Source organism: Gekko japonicus, unplaced genomic scaffold, assembly GCF_001447785.1.
Source record: "Gekko japonicus isolate JY-2015 unplaced genomic scaffold, Gekko_japonicus_V1.1 scaffold761, whole genome shotgun sequence".
NCBI classification, from domain to species: Eukaryota; Metazoa; Chordata; class Lepidosauria; order Squamata; family Gekkonidae; genus Gekko; species Gekko japonicus.
The window spans coordinates 23,966-36,391 of record NW_015177030.1 but is presented as its reverse complement, the minus strand read 5'-3'; the positions used below and the strand labels follow the sequence as shown (position 1 = coordinate 36,391).

The 12,426-nt window shown below is 60.0% G+C and overlaps 1 protein-coding gene across 2 annotated transcripts; it reads right to left on the bottom strand.

Moving 5' to 3' along the window:
• Positions 1-28: 28 nt before the first annotated feature.
• ACHE (acetylcholinesterase (Yt blood group)) lies at positions 29-9,199 on the bottom strand. Of its 2 annotated transcripts, none has more exons than XM_015427903.1 (4): positions 9,082-9,199; positions 5,351-6,888; positions 3,346-3,512; positions 29-195 (listed from the first exon to the last, which is right to left on the bottom strand). In XM_015427903.1, the coding sequence occupies exons 2-4, from the start codon at positions 6,886-6,888 to the stop codon at positions 74-76; spliced, it is 1,827 nt and encodes a 608-aa protein (XP_015283389.1). In that variant the 5' UTR covers positions 9,082-9,199; the 3' UTR covers positions 29-73. The 2 variants fall into 2 exon arrangements, with proteins under 2 accessions (XP_015283389.1, XP_015283390.1); XM_015427904.1 differs by lacking the exon at positions 29-195 and adding an exon at positions 2,795-2,933.
• Between the last annotated feature and the right edge of the window lie 3,227 nt (positions 9,200-12,426).

Below are 12,426 nucleotides of genomic sequence, written 5' to 3'. Positions count from 1 at the left end.
CCGGGTGAAGACGGCAGGCGGGTGGGCGGGTGGGCGGGCATGCGCGCACGCACGCTCCCCCTCCGCTTCCTCCTCACAGCTCCGAGCAGCGGTCCTGCTTGCTGTAGTGGTCGAACTGGTGCTTCCAGTGCATCATGTAGGAGCTCCAGCGGTGGAACTCCACCTTCCACTGCCGCTCGGCCTCCTCGATGTTGTCTGGGCGGGCAGAGACGCGGCGCAGAGACGCAGGCACAGGCGCAGAGCAGAGCAGAGCAGGTGGCAACGCGGCGGCCAGGGCAGGAAAGAGAAGGAGAGAAGAAGCCAGTTAGAGAGCCGAGGAGGGGGCTGAAGCGGGGCCGAGGAGGGGTGGGGGGGCTCCTGAGTGGGACTCCCCCCCCCCGAGGACCAAGGGAGGCAGTCCTGGCGCCTGGGGGGCTGCGCTGCGCTGGCAAGAGACTCCCAGGGGTGGCACCAGTCCAGGAGGCTGCCAGGTTGGGCTGCAGCGACAGACCTGGGAGGCCCTGGGGGGTGGGGGGTGTTAGTAAGCAGCAGAGGAGAAGGGACCAAGCGCTGGGCTGGCAGAGGGTGGCGGAGAGGCTTGTGCGGTGTTCCCTCTAAGCTGAGTCAGTGTGAGCTAGCTCACCGTGTTTTAGCCGCTGGCTCACAGATTTTTGTCTTGGCTCAGGAAGGAGGGCTCCAAATCAAGCTAATTTATGCAGGAGCCGAATGGCTCGCTCGCTCACAACTTGTATTAATGCCAGGAGCTCACAAAGTGGAATTTTTGCTCACAAGACTCTGCAGCTTAGAGGGCGCCTTGGTCTTGTGCTATTTGGGGGAGGGGGCAGGGCCAAGCCTTGGCTCCCTGGAAGGGGCTCTTGGGCCAGCCCCTCCCCTTCCGAGGACCCTCCTCCTGGCCCACCGGCTGTCTGGTCAGGCGCCTCTTCTGCCAATGGGGACTCCTTGGAAGCGCAGCCCTGCCGCAGGGGGGCGGAGAGCATCCGCTTTGCGTGCCGGAGGTCCCCGGCTGGGTGCCTGGCGCCTCTGCCTGAATGGGACCCGTGGTGCCGCACGGGGCTGCTGCCAGCTGGAGGAGGGGGACCAGTGGCTGAACTCCACGCAGGGCACCTCCCCCCACGTGCTGCCACGGCAGAAGACACACGCTATGCCCTGCCTGTCCTTGGTGAGCATCACATTGGCACAGCACGCGGGCCAGCAGCCCTCCTAGCCCTGAGCCCCCTGGCCTACCTGACCCGTGGGGCCTGAGGCTCCCCCCGCCTCTACCTCTGGCCGTGCTCAAAGGAAAGGAAGACACACGCGCAGTGACACACATCTCCCTCCCCCAACAAAACACACCAAAGGAAGAACACCAGGAGAGCCCCGCTGGAGCCGACCAGGGAGGGTCCACCTAGTCCAGCCTCCCGTCTCACCCGGTGGCCAGCCAGTGCCTCTGGAGGGCCAGCAACAGGGCAGAGAGGCCGAGGCCTTCCCCTGATGCTGCCTCCCAGCTCTGGGATTCAGAGGTTTGCGGCCTCTGAAGGTGGAGGCTGCCTTTTGTCCCCGTGGCCAGGAGCCACTGATGGACCTCGCTGTCCTCCGTGAACCTGTCTCATCCCCTTTTAAAACCATCTTTTCCCGTGGTCAAGGCTCAAGGCCACGTCCTCTGGCAGCAAATGCCATGTTTTAACCACTCTCTGTGTAAAGCCGTATTTCCCTTTGTCTGTCCTGAATCTACTGCTCATCAACTTCATTGGATGCCCCCGGGTTCTTCTAGTGCTTAACTTCATAAAATATCCTGTCCCCCCCCCCCCCGTCATCTTTTCTCTAAAGGGAAAACTCCCGGACTCTCCAGCCAGCCTTTCCTGGTGGGGGAAGGGTGCTCCCATCATCCCCTCCGGCCTCCCGGCCGCCCTCCCCTGCCCTTCCCCCAGCTCTGCAGTGTCCTCTTTGGAGACCAGAACGGCACACAGCATCGAGAATCAGGCCCAGCGGCCATAGACCTATGCAGGAGGGCTGTAATAGTGGCCATTTTATTTCCAGTCCCTTTCCTGGTCATCCCCAGCAGAGTTTGCCCTTTTCACTGTGCAGCACCCTGGGTGGACCCTTTCATTGGACTGTCCTCTGCGGCCCCCAAGGTCTCTTCCCCTCTCGGTCGGTCACAGCCCGTCCAGACCTCCTCAGCGCACACTCGGCGTTGGCGTTTTTTGTTCCGGTGTGGGTCCCCTGACACTGACCAACACTGGACTCTGTCTGGCTGTGGGTGAGGCGTTTGGTGTCTGTACGGTCAACATCGATCACTTTGCTCCTTAAACGTGACCCCCACCCCCAACCCCGCTCGCTGTGCAAAGGAAGCAGACCTGATTTTGGATGGGCAGATCTGCCCTCCCTTCTAGCTTGTGCCAAAGTTACAACTGAAACCACTCTGGGAAGACAAAGTCCCGGCTTGCGTCTTCTCCTCCTCGATGATTTGCAAACATAGCGTCACTCGATTCAGAGTGTTTACCGAGTCCCCAAAGGTGGATGGATGCAGGTGGCCTGGAGGCCCTTGGAGGAATGACTCACTTGCCTCCTCGTGACTCAGAGAGTTCTCCTTGGAATTTGAAAAGAGCTTCCAGCTTCCTGCTGTGTCCTGCACAGACCGGAGGGAGGGCCCGGCCCCTGTGCCTCTCTGCCTCCTGCCCATCCCTCTGCTCTACCCCCCCCACGCCCCTCCAGGCTCCTCCCTGGCTTCCTGGGGCAGGAGCACCCCCCACCGCCCTGATCTGTGCTGGGGCAGGAGCATCCCCCCCCCACACACACACGCACAGACCGCCGGCCGGCCAGTGCAGTTGCTTCTTCCTCCTGGCTTCAAGCCCCAAGGAGCTCAAGACAGAGGAGGAGGGGGAGGAGGGAGAGAAGTGGGGTGGGAGGCAGGCTGGAGCCCCCGCCAGAGTGGGCCTCACAAGGCCCAGCAGGCCCTACAAGGGAGAAGAAAATGAGGAGGTAAATCCTGGGCAAGGCGAAAGGTGTGTGTGGGGGGGGGGGGTTGAGAGGCTCGAAGGGCTCCTCTAACCCTATTGGCTGGATTGCTGTGGTGTCATGGAATGGTCAGCCATATTTCTGTGGAGGGGGAAGGGCGCAACAGCGCCTCCTGTAGGGGAAATGGAAAGTTGGTCTGGACAGAAGCCTCCTCAGAAGCCAGGAGAGGTGGCTCCCTATGGGCAGGTGAGGAGTGGGACAATGGGGTGGTGATGGCAGGGGTAGGGTGGTGGTGGCAGGGGCCCATGGGGCAAGGTGAAGTTTGCATTTGGCTGGAGCCAGCAAGCCACAGCTGGGCAGGGGCAGGGTTTGCCTTTGCCCACCCTGCCCCCTTGGAAGGTTCTGACCCACCTGTCACGTTGAGCAATTTGGGGAGGAATCGGTTCCAGAAGGCACAGATCTGGGCACGGAGGCTACGGTCCACCTCCAGAGGCTGCGTGTTCAGCTTGACATACTTCTGCTCCGACATGCTGTAGGGGGGCCACACCTGCCCCTTCTCTGAGGGCTCCGTGGGGTCCCTGTGTGGAGGGGAAGAGGGTGAGGTGTGGGAAGGAGGTCAGCACGCATGGGAGTCCCTGACCGAGCCGTCTCAGACTCTGGGCTCTTCAGCTGGCCTGGCTTCTAGGTGATAGACACCCCCCCCCCCCATAGCTGCTGTGTTTCTGGGGCTGGCCAGCAAGCACGGCTGAAAGAGTGCCACACCAAGATGAACTAGGGCTGCCAATCCCCGGGTGGGAGCCAAAAATGAGAGATCACGGGAGGAAGTGGAATTCTAAAAACAACATCCGTGACAAAAATAACAAAGAGTCAATAAAGATAAGTTTACCGTAGAAAATTTTCTTCTATACTTGCTCACACGCTAACGAATGCTGCGCAATGAAAACAATTTGTTTCACAATATATGCTTTACCTGAGCATGTAGCAATCCCAATTCTTATCAATTACTACTTATCAACTCTTGAAGGAAACATTCTATGTTGACTCTCTAATAACAGAACCCAAGGGATTGCTACATGCTCAGGTAAAGCATATATTGTGAAACAAATTGTTTTCATTGCGCAGCATTCGTTAGCGTGTGAGCAAGTATAGAAGAAAATTTTCTACGGTAAACTTATCTTTATTGACTCTTTGTTATTTTTGTCACGGATGTTGTTTTTGGAATTCCAGTCCCCAGGTGGGGCCTGGAGATCTCCCAGAGTTTCAATTAATCTCCAGGGGAAAATTAGTGGTGTGAAGGGTGGAGTCTATGCCGTTATACCCTGGAGAGGTCACTCCTCTCCCCCAAACCCTGCCCTCCGTAGGCGCCAAACCCATCATCCGCCCGGAGCCCGTTTGGGGAGGGCAGGATATAAATCAAATTATAAATTAAAAAATGAAATAAATAAATGAATATAAATCCCCCCAGGAATTTCCCAGCGCAGAGCTGGCACCCCTACAGGTCCAAGCAAGGGGGGGGGGGAGCCGACTGGTGTTCTCCTCCCTTCTGGGCCCCACAGCACGTCCCTTCGGCTTGCATCAGCACACCCCCCCCCCAGTGACCACCGACTCCTGCCTGCAGGGGTCCTGAAGGCAAGGCAGCGTTTTGCCCATTGGCTGCCCCTCCAAGGAAACCCTCTCTGAGTTGGCTGCCACCTGCCTCTCTGGTCTGGCTTTAGGGCCCCTGTTTCCCTGCCCTCAGGGCTCCATACAAGCACGCACGCGCACACACGCACACACGCACAGGAGATGACAGGAAGAGAGAGTCAGATTCAGAATGTTAACCTTTTGCTTTGTAGTCCGACTACAATCTGTCTCTCCCTACTTCTACCATCCTACCAGGATTCTCAATCCGTTTTTCATTTTTTAAAAAATTATTTCTGAGGGGCACTTAAGAAAAGTCTGTTTGCTAAACGTGTGAAAGCTGTGTAGTGAGGAATCCACTCGCTTCCGAGGGCTGCCCTGTCGGTCTACAGTAGAACAGCTGGATTGGAATCCGTGGCACCGTAGAGTCTCGGGGGGATGATGCGCTTTCAAGAGCCAAAGCTCCCTTCGTCCGGCATCGGTAGCTCTGGTGCCTGGCCAAGGGTGCTTTGACTCCCAAAAGCTCCTACCGTGAAAACCTCTGGCTGGTCTCTGAGGTGCTCCTGGGATCTTATCCAAATGTGTGAGACCCATGGAAAAGAACATCCCATTTCCTCTAACAGCACCGGTCACTGGGAAGACCGTCAACTGGGAGAATGAATAAATGCACGGCAGCACGGGCGGACACACACACACACACACACACACACACACACACACATTCTGTGCCTCTTCCTCTCTTTCCACCCAGGCCTCCAGACGCAGCACCCTCCTCTCCGACCCCCACGCCCCATACCCCGTGTGGGCAAAGTTGGCCCAGTAGCGCATTATGCGCCGGCTCAAGGCTTTCTCCTCTTCCGTGTAGTTGAGGCTGTTGTTCAGCGGCAGCCCAAAGACAAATTCGATCTCGTAGCCATGCGGGACACCCATCCACAGCGGCCAGATGAGGTTGGAGGCTCGGTGGTCGAAGAGGTAGGCGTAGACCTTGTTCCCGTGCTCGGCGTAGCGGGTGGCAAAGTGCATGACGGGGCAGATGACATTGTGGTCTCCTACAATGTCATCCATGGCCTCCCGGTTCTTCTCACGGTTGTGCTCGTCCTTCCAGTCGGTGTACTGCAGCACGACGGCCTCGGCCGCGATCTCGTTGGCGTGGGGCACCCCGATCCGCACCCCGCTCAGGAAGTCCTCCCGGCTGATGAGGCTGTCGTTGTCCTTGCTGAAGCCGGGCGCCCCGTAGAGGAGGAAGTAGGAGCCCTCGTCTTTCACCACCCCGAGCAGGACCTGGGTCTCCTTGAAGTCCTTGGTGCTGAGCATGGCTTCGGGCGTGTCAGGGAGGAAGTCGCCATCGATGACCGGCACGAAGGAGAAGCGGAAGACGCTGTCGTAGGGCAGGACCAGCCATTCCTTGTCGATCAGCTCTTGGGGCTCTTTGGCCCGCAGGCAGCTCACCATCTCGGAATCGTTGGTGGACTGGCAGCCCACCAGCTTGGCCAGGTGGGTGGCGCGGCGTCGGCTCTCTGCCGGACCAATGGTGGCCCAGGGCCCGTTGGGTGCCCCGCTTTGCATAATCGCCCGCTTGAAGAGGGGCCGGCTCTGGGCGGAAAGGAGATGCATCCCGACGGAAGCCGCCCCGGCACTCTCTCCAAAGATGGTGACCATTTTGGGGTTGCCCCCAAAGTGGTGGATGTTGTTCTGGACCCACTGCAGGGCCAGGCGCTGGTCCAGGAGCCCCACATTGCCCGGAGCCTCTGTGCTACCCAGCAGGGCCAGGAAGCCGAAGGCCCCGACTCGGTAGCTGATGGAGACCAAGAGGACCTTCTCTGTGTGGGCCAGGAAGCGGCCGTCGTAGACGTCCAGCGAGGAGGAGCCGCTGTAGAAGCCGCCCCCGTAGATCCAGACCAGGACGGTGGCATTCTTGGGGCGTGGCGAGGGCACCCAGATGTTGAGGTAGAGGCAGTCCTCGCTCATCTCCTGGTTGGGGTTCCACATCTCGATGCCGTGGAACCCCGGGTACGTCCTGTCCACAAACTGGTAGCAGGCGTGTTGATAGGAGGATGTGTCGCGGGTGCCGCTCCACGGCTTCTTGGGCTCCGGGGGCAGGAAGCGCAGCCGGCCCACGGGGGGCTCGGCAAAGGGGATGCCCAGGAATGCGTCGACGCTGCCGTCGAGGACGGACAGCCGGGTTCCACGGACCCGCCCCGTCTGCGTGTCCACCATCAGCTCCTCACTCTGGGCGGCCGCAGCCGCGAGGAAGGGGAGCAGGAGGAGGAGGGGGGCGCGACTCTGGACCCAGAACCGGCCCACGGGCCTCGTGCTGCCTGGATGACGGGCCATCTGCAGGGGAAAGGGGGGAAGAACAGTCACTGGAGGCCTCTGGGGGCAAAGCCCCGGCCCCTTCCGTGCCCCGGTGGCGGCGGCCGCAACATCCTGGCTGCCGTCTCTGCCAGGAACAGCCTCTCCCCTCCCCTGCCTGATAAGGGACCTCTGACCCCGGGTAGGCTCGGCCCCGCCCAGCCCTTATCACTCTGATGCAGGCAGGGGAAGCCTCACAGCTCTGCCTTCCCAGGAGGCGGGCTGGGGGGAGTCTGAGGGGAGGTGGGCCTTTTTAACAGGGCTCCACTCCAGCCCCGGGAGGGAAGGCGGGGGGGGGGCAATTAGGGCCGGTCCCTGAGCAGGGGCCATAACAGAGAAGCCAAAGAGCGAAGCCATTCGGAAGAAGGAGGTGGGGGAGGAGGAGGTGGAGGAGATTGGATTTATACCCCCCCCCGCCCTTCACTCAGAGTGGCTTACAGACTCCTTTTCCCTCCCCCTCCCCACAACAGACAGACGCCCTTTGAGGCAGGCGGGGCTGAGAGAGCTCTTGACAGAAACTGCTCTTTTTTCAAGAACAGCTCTTATCAGAACTAGGGCTTGCCCAAGGTCACCCAGCCAGGTGCAAGTGGAGGAGGCGTGGGGAATCAAGCCCGGTCCTCCCAGGTTAGAGTCCACCGCTGTCCTGCCGTAGAAGAGCCGGATTCGAGTCCAGCAGCACCTTAGAGACAGGCCAGATTTTCAGGGTATGAACTCTCGAGAGTTGCAAGCGCTCCCGTTGTCAGGAAACCTCCAGGCACCTTCAGGCTGTGTGGCGGGTCAGAGTGGTGGCCTTGCCTCAGTTTCCCCTGCGGCGTGTGCCTCCCTCAAGAGAGCCCCTCCCCTTCCCGCTGTCCTCTGACATCCCCCCCCCCACAGGCCTCTTGGGCTTTGGATGGCTGGGCTTGGTGTCCAAGAGGGGCACGTGGGGTCGATGGTGGGGGTGGGTGGAAGTTGAACCCAGCCCTTTCAGGAGGGGTGGGCCGCCCGGGAGCTGAGCCTCCAGATGCCAGTAAGCGCCACCGTGGGGGAGAGCAGCCAGCAGCCAGCCCGGGCCCAGGTATCCGGGCAGTACCCCTCTGAGCAGCAGTGCTCCCTCCGAGTCTTTTGGCCCTGCTGAGAGAGGAAGAGTGCCTCTGAGCATGTACAGGATGCACGGCACCTGGCTCCTTCCCCTGGCAGAGGAGGGGGGGCATTCTGGGCAGGCTTGAATCCTGGCCCCTCTGAGCACTGCCTGGGGGAGGGGCCCCCCCCCCGCATCCGGATCTGAGAGGGGGGTGGGACGCTTTGCTAGCACAGTCTTTCTCTGCCCCGCCCCCACCCTGTTCTCCTCCTTTGCCCCCCTCCTGGTGTGGGGGAAACACTGGGCTCCCCCCCCCGCTGCGCAGTCTCACCCCCCCAGGGCATGCCCCAGGGATCCCCCCCCTCCACCACCACCAAAGAGTTACACGTGGGCTGCTTCCCCTGGGAGGGGGCGCCTGCTCTTCCCCGGGGAGCTCTGCGTGGCCCAGCCTTCCAGAGTGGCTCAGGCAGAAGAGCCCAGGCAAGAGTGTGTGTGTGTGGGGGGGGGGCAGGAATGGCTTCCCCTCCCCGGGCTCTGGGCACCCCTGCAAAACCCCTCCCTCAGCCAGCCAGCCAGGCTGATGCCGTGGGTCCGGGGTGCGGCAGGGGCATCTGGGGAGGGGAGGGGGAGCCCCCTCCCCCCCAGCCCAGCTGGCTCATGGTGTATCTTCCCCCCCCCCATCGCCTCTCTGGCTGGTGGAGTGAGAGAGAGGGAGAGAGAGGGGGAGGGAGAGGGAGAGAGAGCCTGCCTCTGCTCCCCCATCCTCAGATGTTTGCCCTCCGGCAGCTGTCCCCTGATTAAAATAACCTGGGTCAAAAATAAACCAGCAGGCAGAGGCTCTCTGCGGCTGAACAGGCCCCCTTCTGGCATTTGGGGGGGGGGGGGGGGGGGGTGGGGCTCCTGTGCTGCTGCTGCTGCCGCACCGGCTTAACTACTGTCCATGTGGCCTTTTGACCGGGCTTCCGCCCCCTGCTGCCTGCTCCGCACCATGCAAAGAGTGGGGTGGGGGTAGGGGTGGACTAGGATCCGGGAGACCCGGGTTCGAATCCCGGCTCTGCCATGGAGGCTTGTGGGGGGACCTTGGGCCAGCCACACGCACTCTCGGCTTAACCTACCTCGCAGGGTTGTTGGGAGGGCAAAACGGAGAAAGATGTCAGCTGCTTTGGGTTTCTGCTGGGAAGAAAGTCAGGGTGTCAATAAAGTCAATGAAGAAACAAATCCGAAGAAGTGAAATCTCTCCAAGGAAGGCACGTGGGGGGTGGGTGGGGGGGGAGTCTGTGAGGCAGGTGCTCAGGGGGGCTGGACTGGGGGGAGAGGCCCTGGGGAAAGCTGCACAAGGGCGGCTAAGAGGGGGGGGGATCCATATTTCCCCCCCATAACGGGAGAGAGAGAAGAGCAAAGATCACGGTCACTACTGCGCATCACGCGCCTGTTAGGGGGGAAAGAAAAACCCCGGGCGGAACCAAGCGGTGCCAGCAGAAACCCGACCCCTGGCAGCCTCTGACATCCGAGTGCCACAGCCCCCGCTGGCAGCCAGCCCCTCTTGCGCGGGGGGTGGGGGCCCCGGATGGACGTGGAAGCAAACAGCCCTCCTGCCTCAAGAGGACTTGGAGGCCACCCCGGGGCTGCCTGCCCTGGAGACTGGGCCGGCCCTCCTCCAAAGCAAGCCCCGGGGCTTGGGCCTGTGCGCCTCCTGTGGGCCCCAGAGGACAGCTGGGGTCTGATCTCCCCCCCTCCCGCCTTGCCCGTGGTTCTGGGGCCTGGAGAGAGACTCCCTTGGGCAAGGGAGTACGGGGCTGTCACCGGGCCGAGTCAAGCGTGGCCACCAGCTGGGGCCACGAGACCCCCCCTCTGGCCCCCGAGAGCCTCTCTGCCCACAGCGCTGGCGGCAGGGGGGTGTGGGTGTCTCCGGAGGGCGGCTCCCCGGCTCGTGCCACGCCTGCCTCCCTCGAGTCTCGCGTCCTCCTGCCCCGAATCTCAGCCCAGTTATTATTTTCCACTCCGTTGTCATTCCTGTCACATTGCGTGCTAATCCAGCAGTATTTGCCGTCCCTCCCAGGTCTGTGTCACTGCGGGCTAGATAAATAACTTGCGGGGAGATGACTTTCTTGGTCAAAGCGGGGGGGGGGGGCCTTGCCAAGAGGGCCCGTCAAGCCGTGGCCGAGCTCCTCCTCCCTCCGCCCCCCTCCCGGGAAGGCGTTCCTGCATTTCCAGGGAAAGGGTCTCCTCCTCAGGGCCTGGCTGAGATGGAGGAGGGCCTGGAGGGCCACAGCGGCTCAGCGGAAACCAGGCGGAGCGAGAGAGGCCAGGGCCCGACTCAGCAGGATCATCACCTGGGGAGGGGGGTGCCTGCTCAGCAAGGAGCCAGCCCGGTGCATTGGCTCAGGTGTCGGCCTGGGATCTGGGGGACTGCCGCCATGGAGGCCTGCTGGATCACCTCGGGCCAGGCACAGACTCTCAGCCTCACACGGTGGTGGTGGTGGTGGTGATTAATTAAATGTATTAGATTTATAAACTGCCCTTCCCCAAAGGGCTCAGGGCGGTGTACACAGCAGGTCAACATACACCACACCGCAGGAAGGATATTATAGCACTGGGAAAAGTGCAGAAAAGGGCAACTAGAATGATCAAAGGGTTGGAACACTTTCCCTGTGAAGAAAGGTTAAAGCGCTTAGGGCTCTTTAGCTTGGAGAAACGATGGCTGAGGGGTGACATGATCGAGGTTTACAAGGTTATGCAGGTTGAGAAAGAGGTACTTTCCCCCCTTTCTCACAATACAAGAACTTGTGGGCACTCCATGAAATTGCTGAGCGATCGGGTTAGAACAGATAAAAGGAAGTCCTTCGTCACCCAAAGAGTGATTAACACGTGGAATTCACTGCCACAGGAGGTGGCGGCGGCTACAAGTATGGAGGAAATGGGATAAACATATGGAGCAGAGGTCCATCGGTGGCTGTTAGCCACAAGGTATAGATAGGAAAGGGGTTGCGGTGGCTCAAGTGGTCAACACGCTGAACTGCAGACTGGAAATTCGGTAGCTCAGCAGTTCGAGACCCGGGTGTGCCGCATGACGGAGTAAGCTCCCGTCTCTAGTTCCAGCTCCTGCCAACCTAGCAGTTAGAGAGCAAGAAATTGCAAGTAGATAAATAGGTACCACTTTGGTGGGAAGGTAACAGCATTCCTTGCGCTCTGGCGTCTAGTCATGCCAGCCACATGACCACGGAAATGCCTTTGGACAGCGCTGGCTCTTCCACTTGGAAACAGAGATGAGCACCGCAACCCTAGAGTCGGATTAGGGGGGGGGGGCAACAGTGGGAGAGCTTCTATGTGAAAGGGATCTGGGTATTCTGGTTGATCACAAGCTAAACATGAGCCTGCAGTGCGATGTGGCTGTGAAGAAAGCGAATGCAATCTTAGGATGCATTAACAGAAGCCTTGTGTCCAGATCACAGGAGGTGGTCGTTCCGCTCTATTCTGCTATGGTCAGACCTCACCTGGAGTCCTGCATCCACTTTTGGGCACCACATTTTAGGAAGAATGTTGACAAGCTCGAGCGTGTCCAGAAGAGGGCAACTAGGATGGTGAGAGGGCTGGAATCCAAGTCTTACAAGGATAGGCTGAAGGAGTTGGGTATGTTCAGCCTGGGAAAGAGAAGGCTAAGAGGGGACATGACTGCAGTCTTCAAGTATCTGAAGGACTGTCATGTAGAAGATGGAGCAGATCTATTCTCTCTTGCTCTGGATTGCAAGACTAGATCTAATGGGTGGAAATGACAAGGGAGTCGATACCGGCTAAATATCAGGAGAAACTCCCTAACTGGAAGAGTGGTTGAGCAGTGGAACAGACTGCCTCGGGAGGTGGTGGAGGCTCCTTTGCTGGACGTTTCCAAGCGGAGGCTGGACGACCATCTTTCGGGTATGTTGTAGGGCTGTCTTTTGGCTGTGCTCCTGCAGAGTGCAGGGGGTTGGACTAGATGACCCGCAAGGTCCCAGTTCCAACTCCAACGTTCTGTGATTCTAGTGTCCTGGCCCCACTGCTGGATCTCCTGATGGCGCCTGGTATTGGACTGGATGGGCCCTTGGCCTGACCCAACATTGGCTTCTCTTATGTTCGTATGTACCGTAAATTATAGATAATTAATCACAAATGAACTCAGTAGACGTCCTCCAGGTCGTCAGTGGCATACGTGAGATGCCCTTCCCTCCACAGGGCAGATCGTAGGCCGGGCTCGGGGAAGGTCGGTGGCCAGAGCCCGTTGCTGTCCTCAGCCGTGGTGGGCCTGGCAGAACAGCTCCGCTTCACACCCCCTGCGGAACTGAAGGGGGTCCCGCAGGGTGCAGGAGTCACCAGGCAGAGAGCTCCCCCAGGCCGGGGCCGGGGCTGAAAAGGCCCTGGCTCTAGTTGAGGACAGCAGGACGTCTCTCGGGCCAGGGATAACCAGCAGCTATTGCTGCTGCTGT

Bases quoted from the DNA above. Each gene is read 5' to 3' on its own strand.
- ACHE (XM_015427903.1), bottom strand. From the start codon at position 6,888: ATGGCCCGTCATCCAGGCAGCACGAGGCCCGTGGGCCGGTTCTGGGTC. The intron at 3,513-5,350 runs GTATGGGGCGTG...CCCTCCACACAG, and splicing joins GCCAACTTTGCCCACACGGG to GGACCCCACGGAGCCCTCAG. The intron at 196-3,345 runs GTGGGTCAGAAC...CTGCCCGCCCAG, and splicing joins CAAATTGCTCAACGTGACAG to ACAACATCGAGGAGGCCGAG.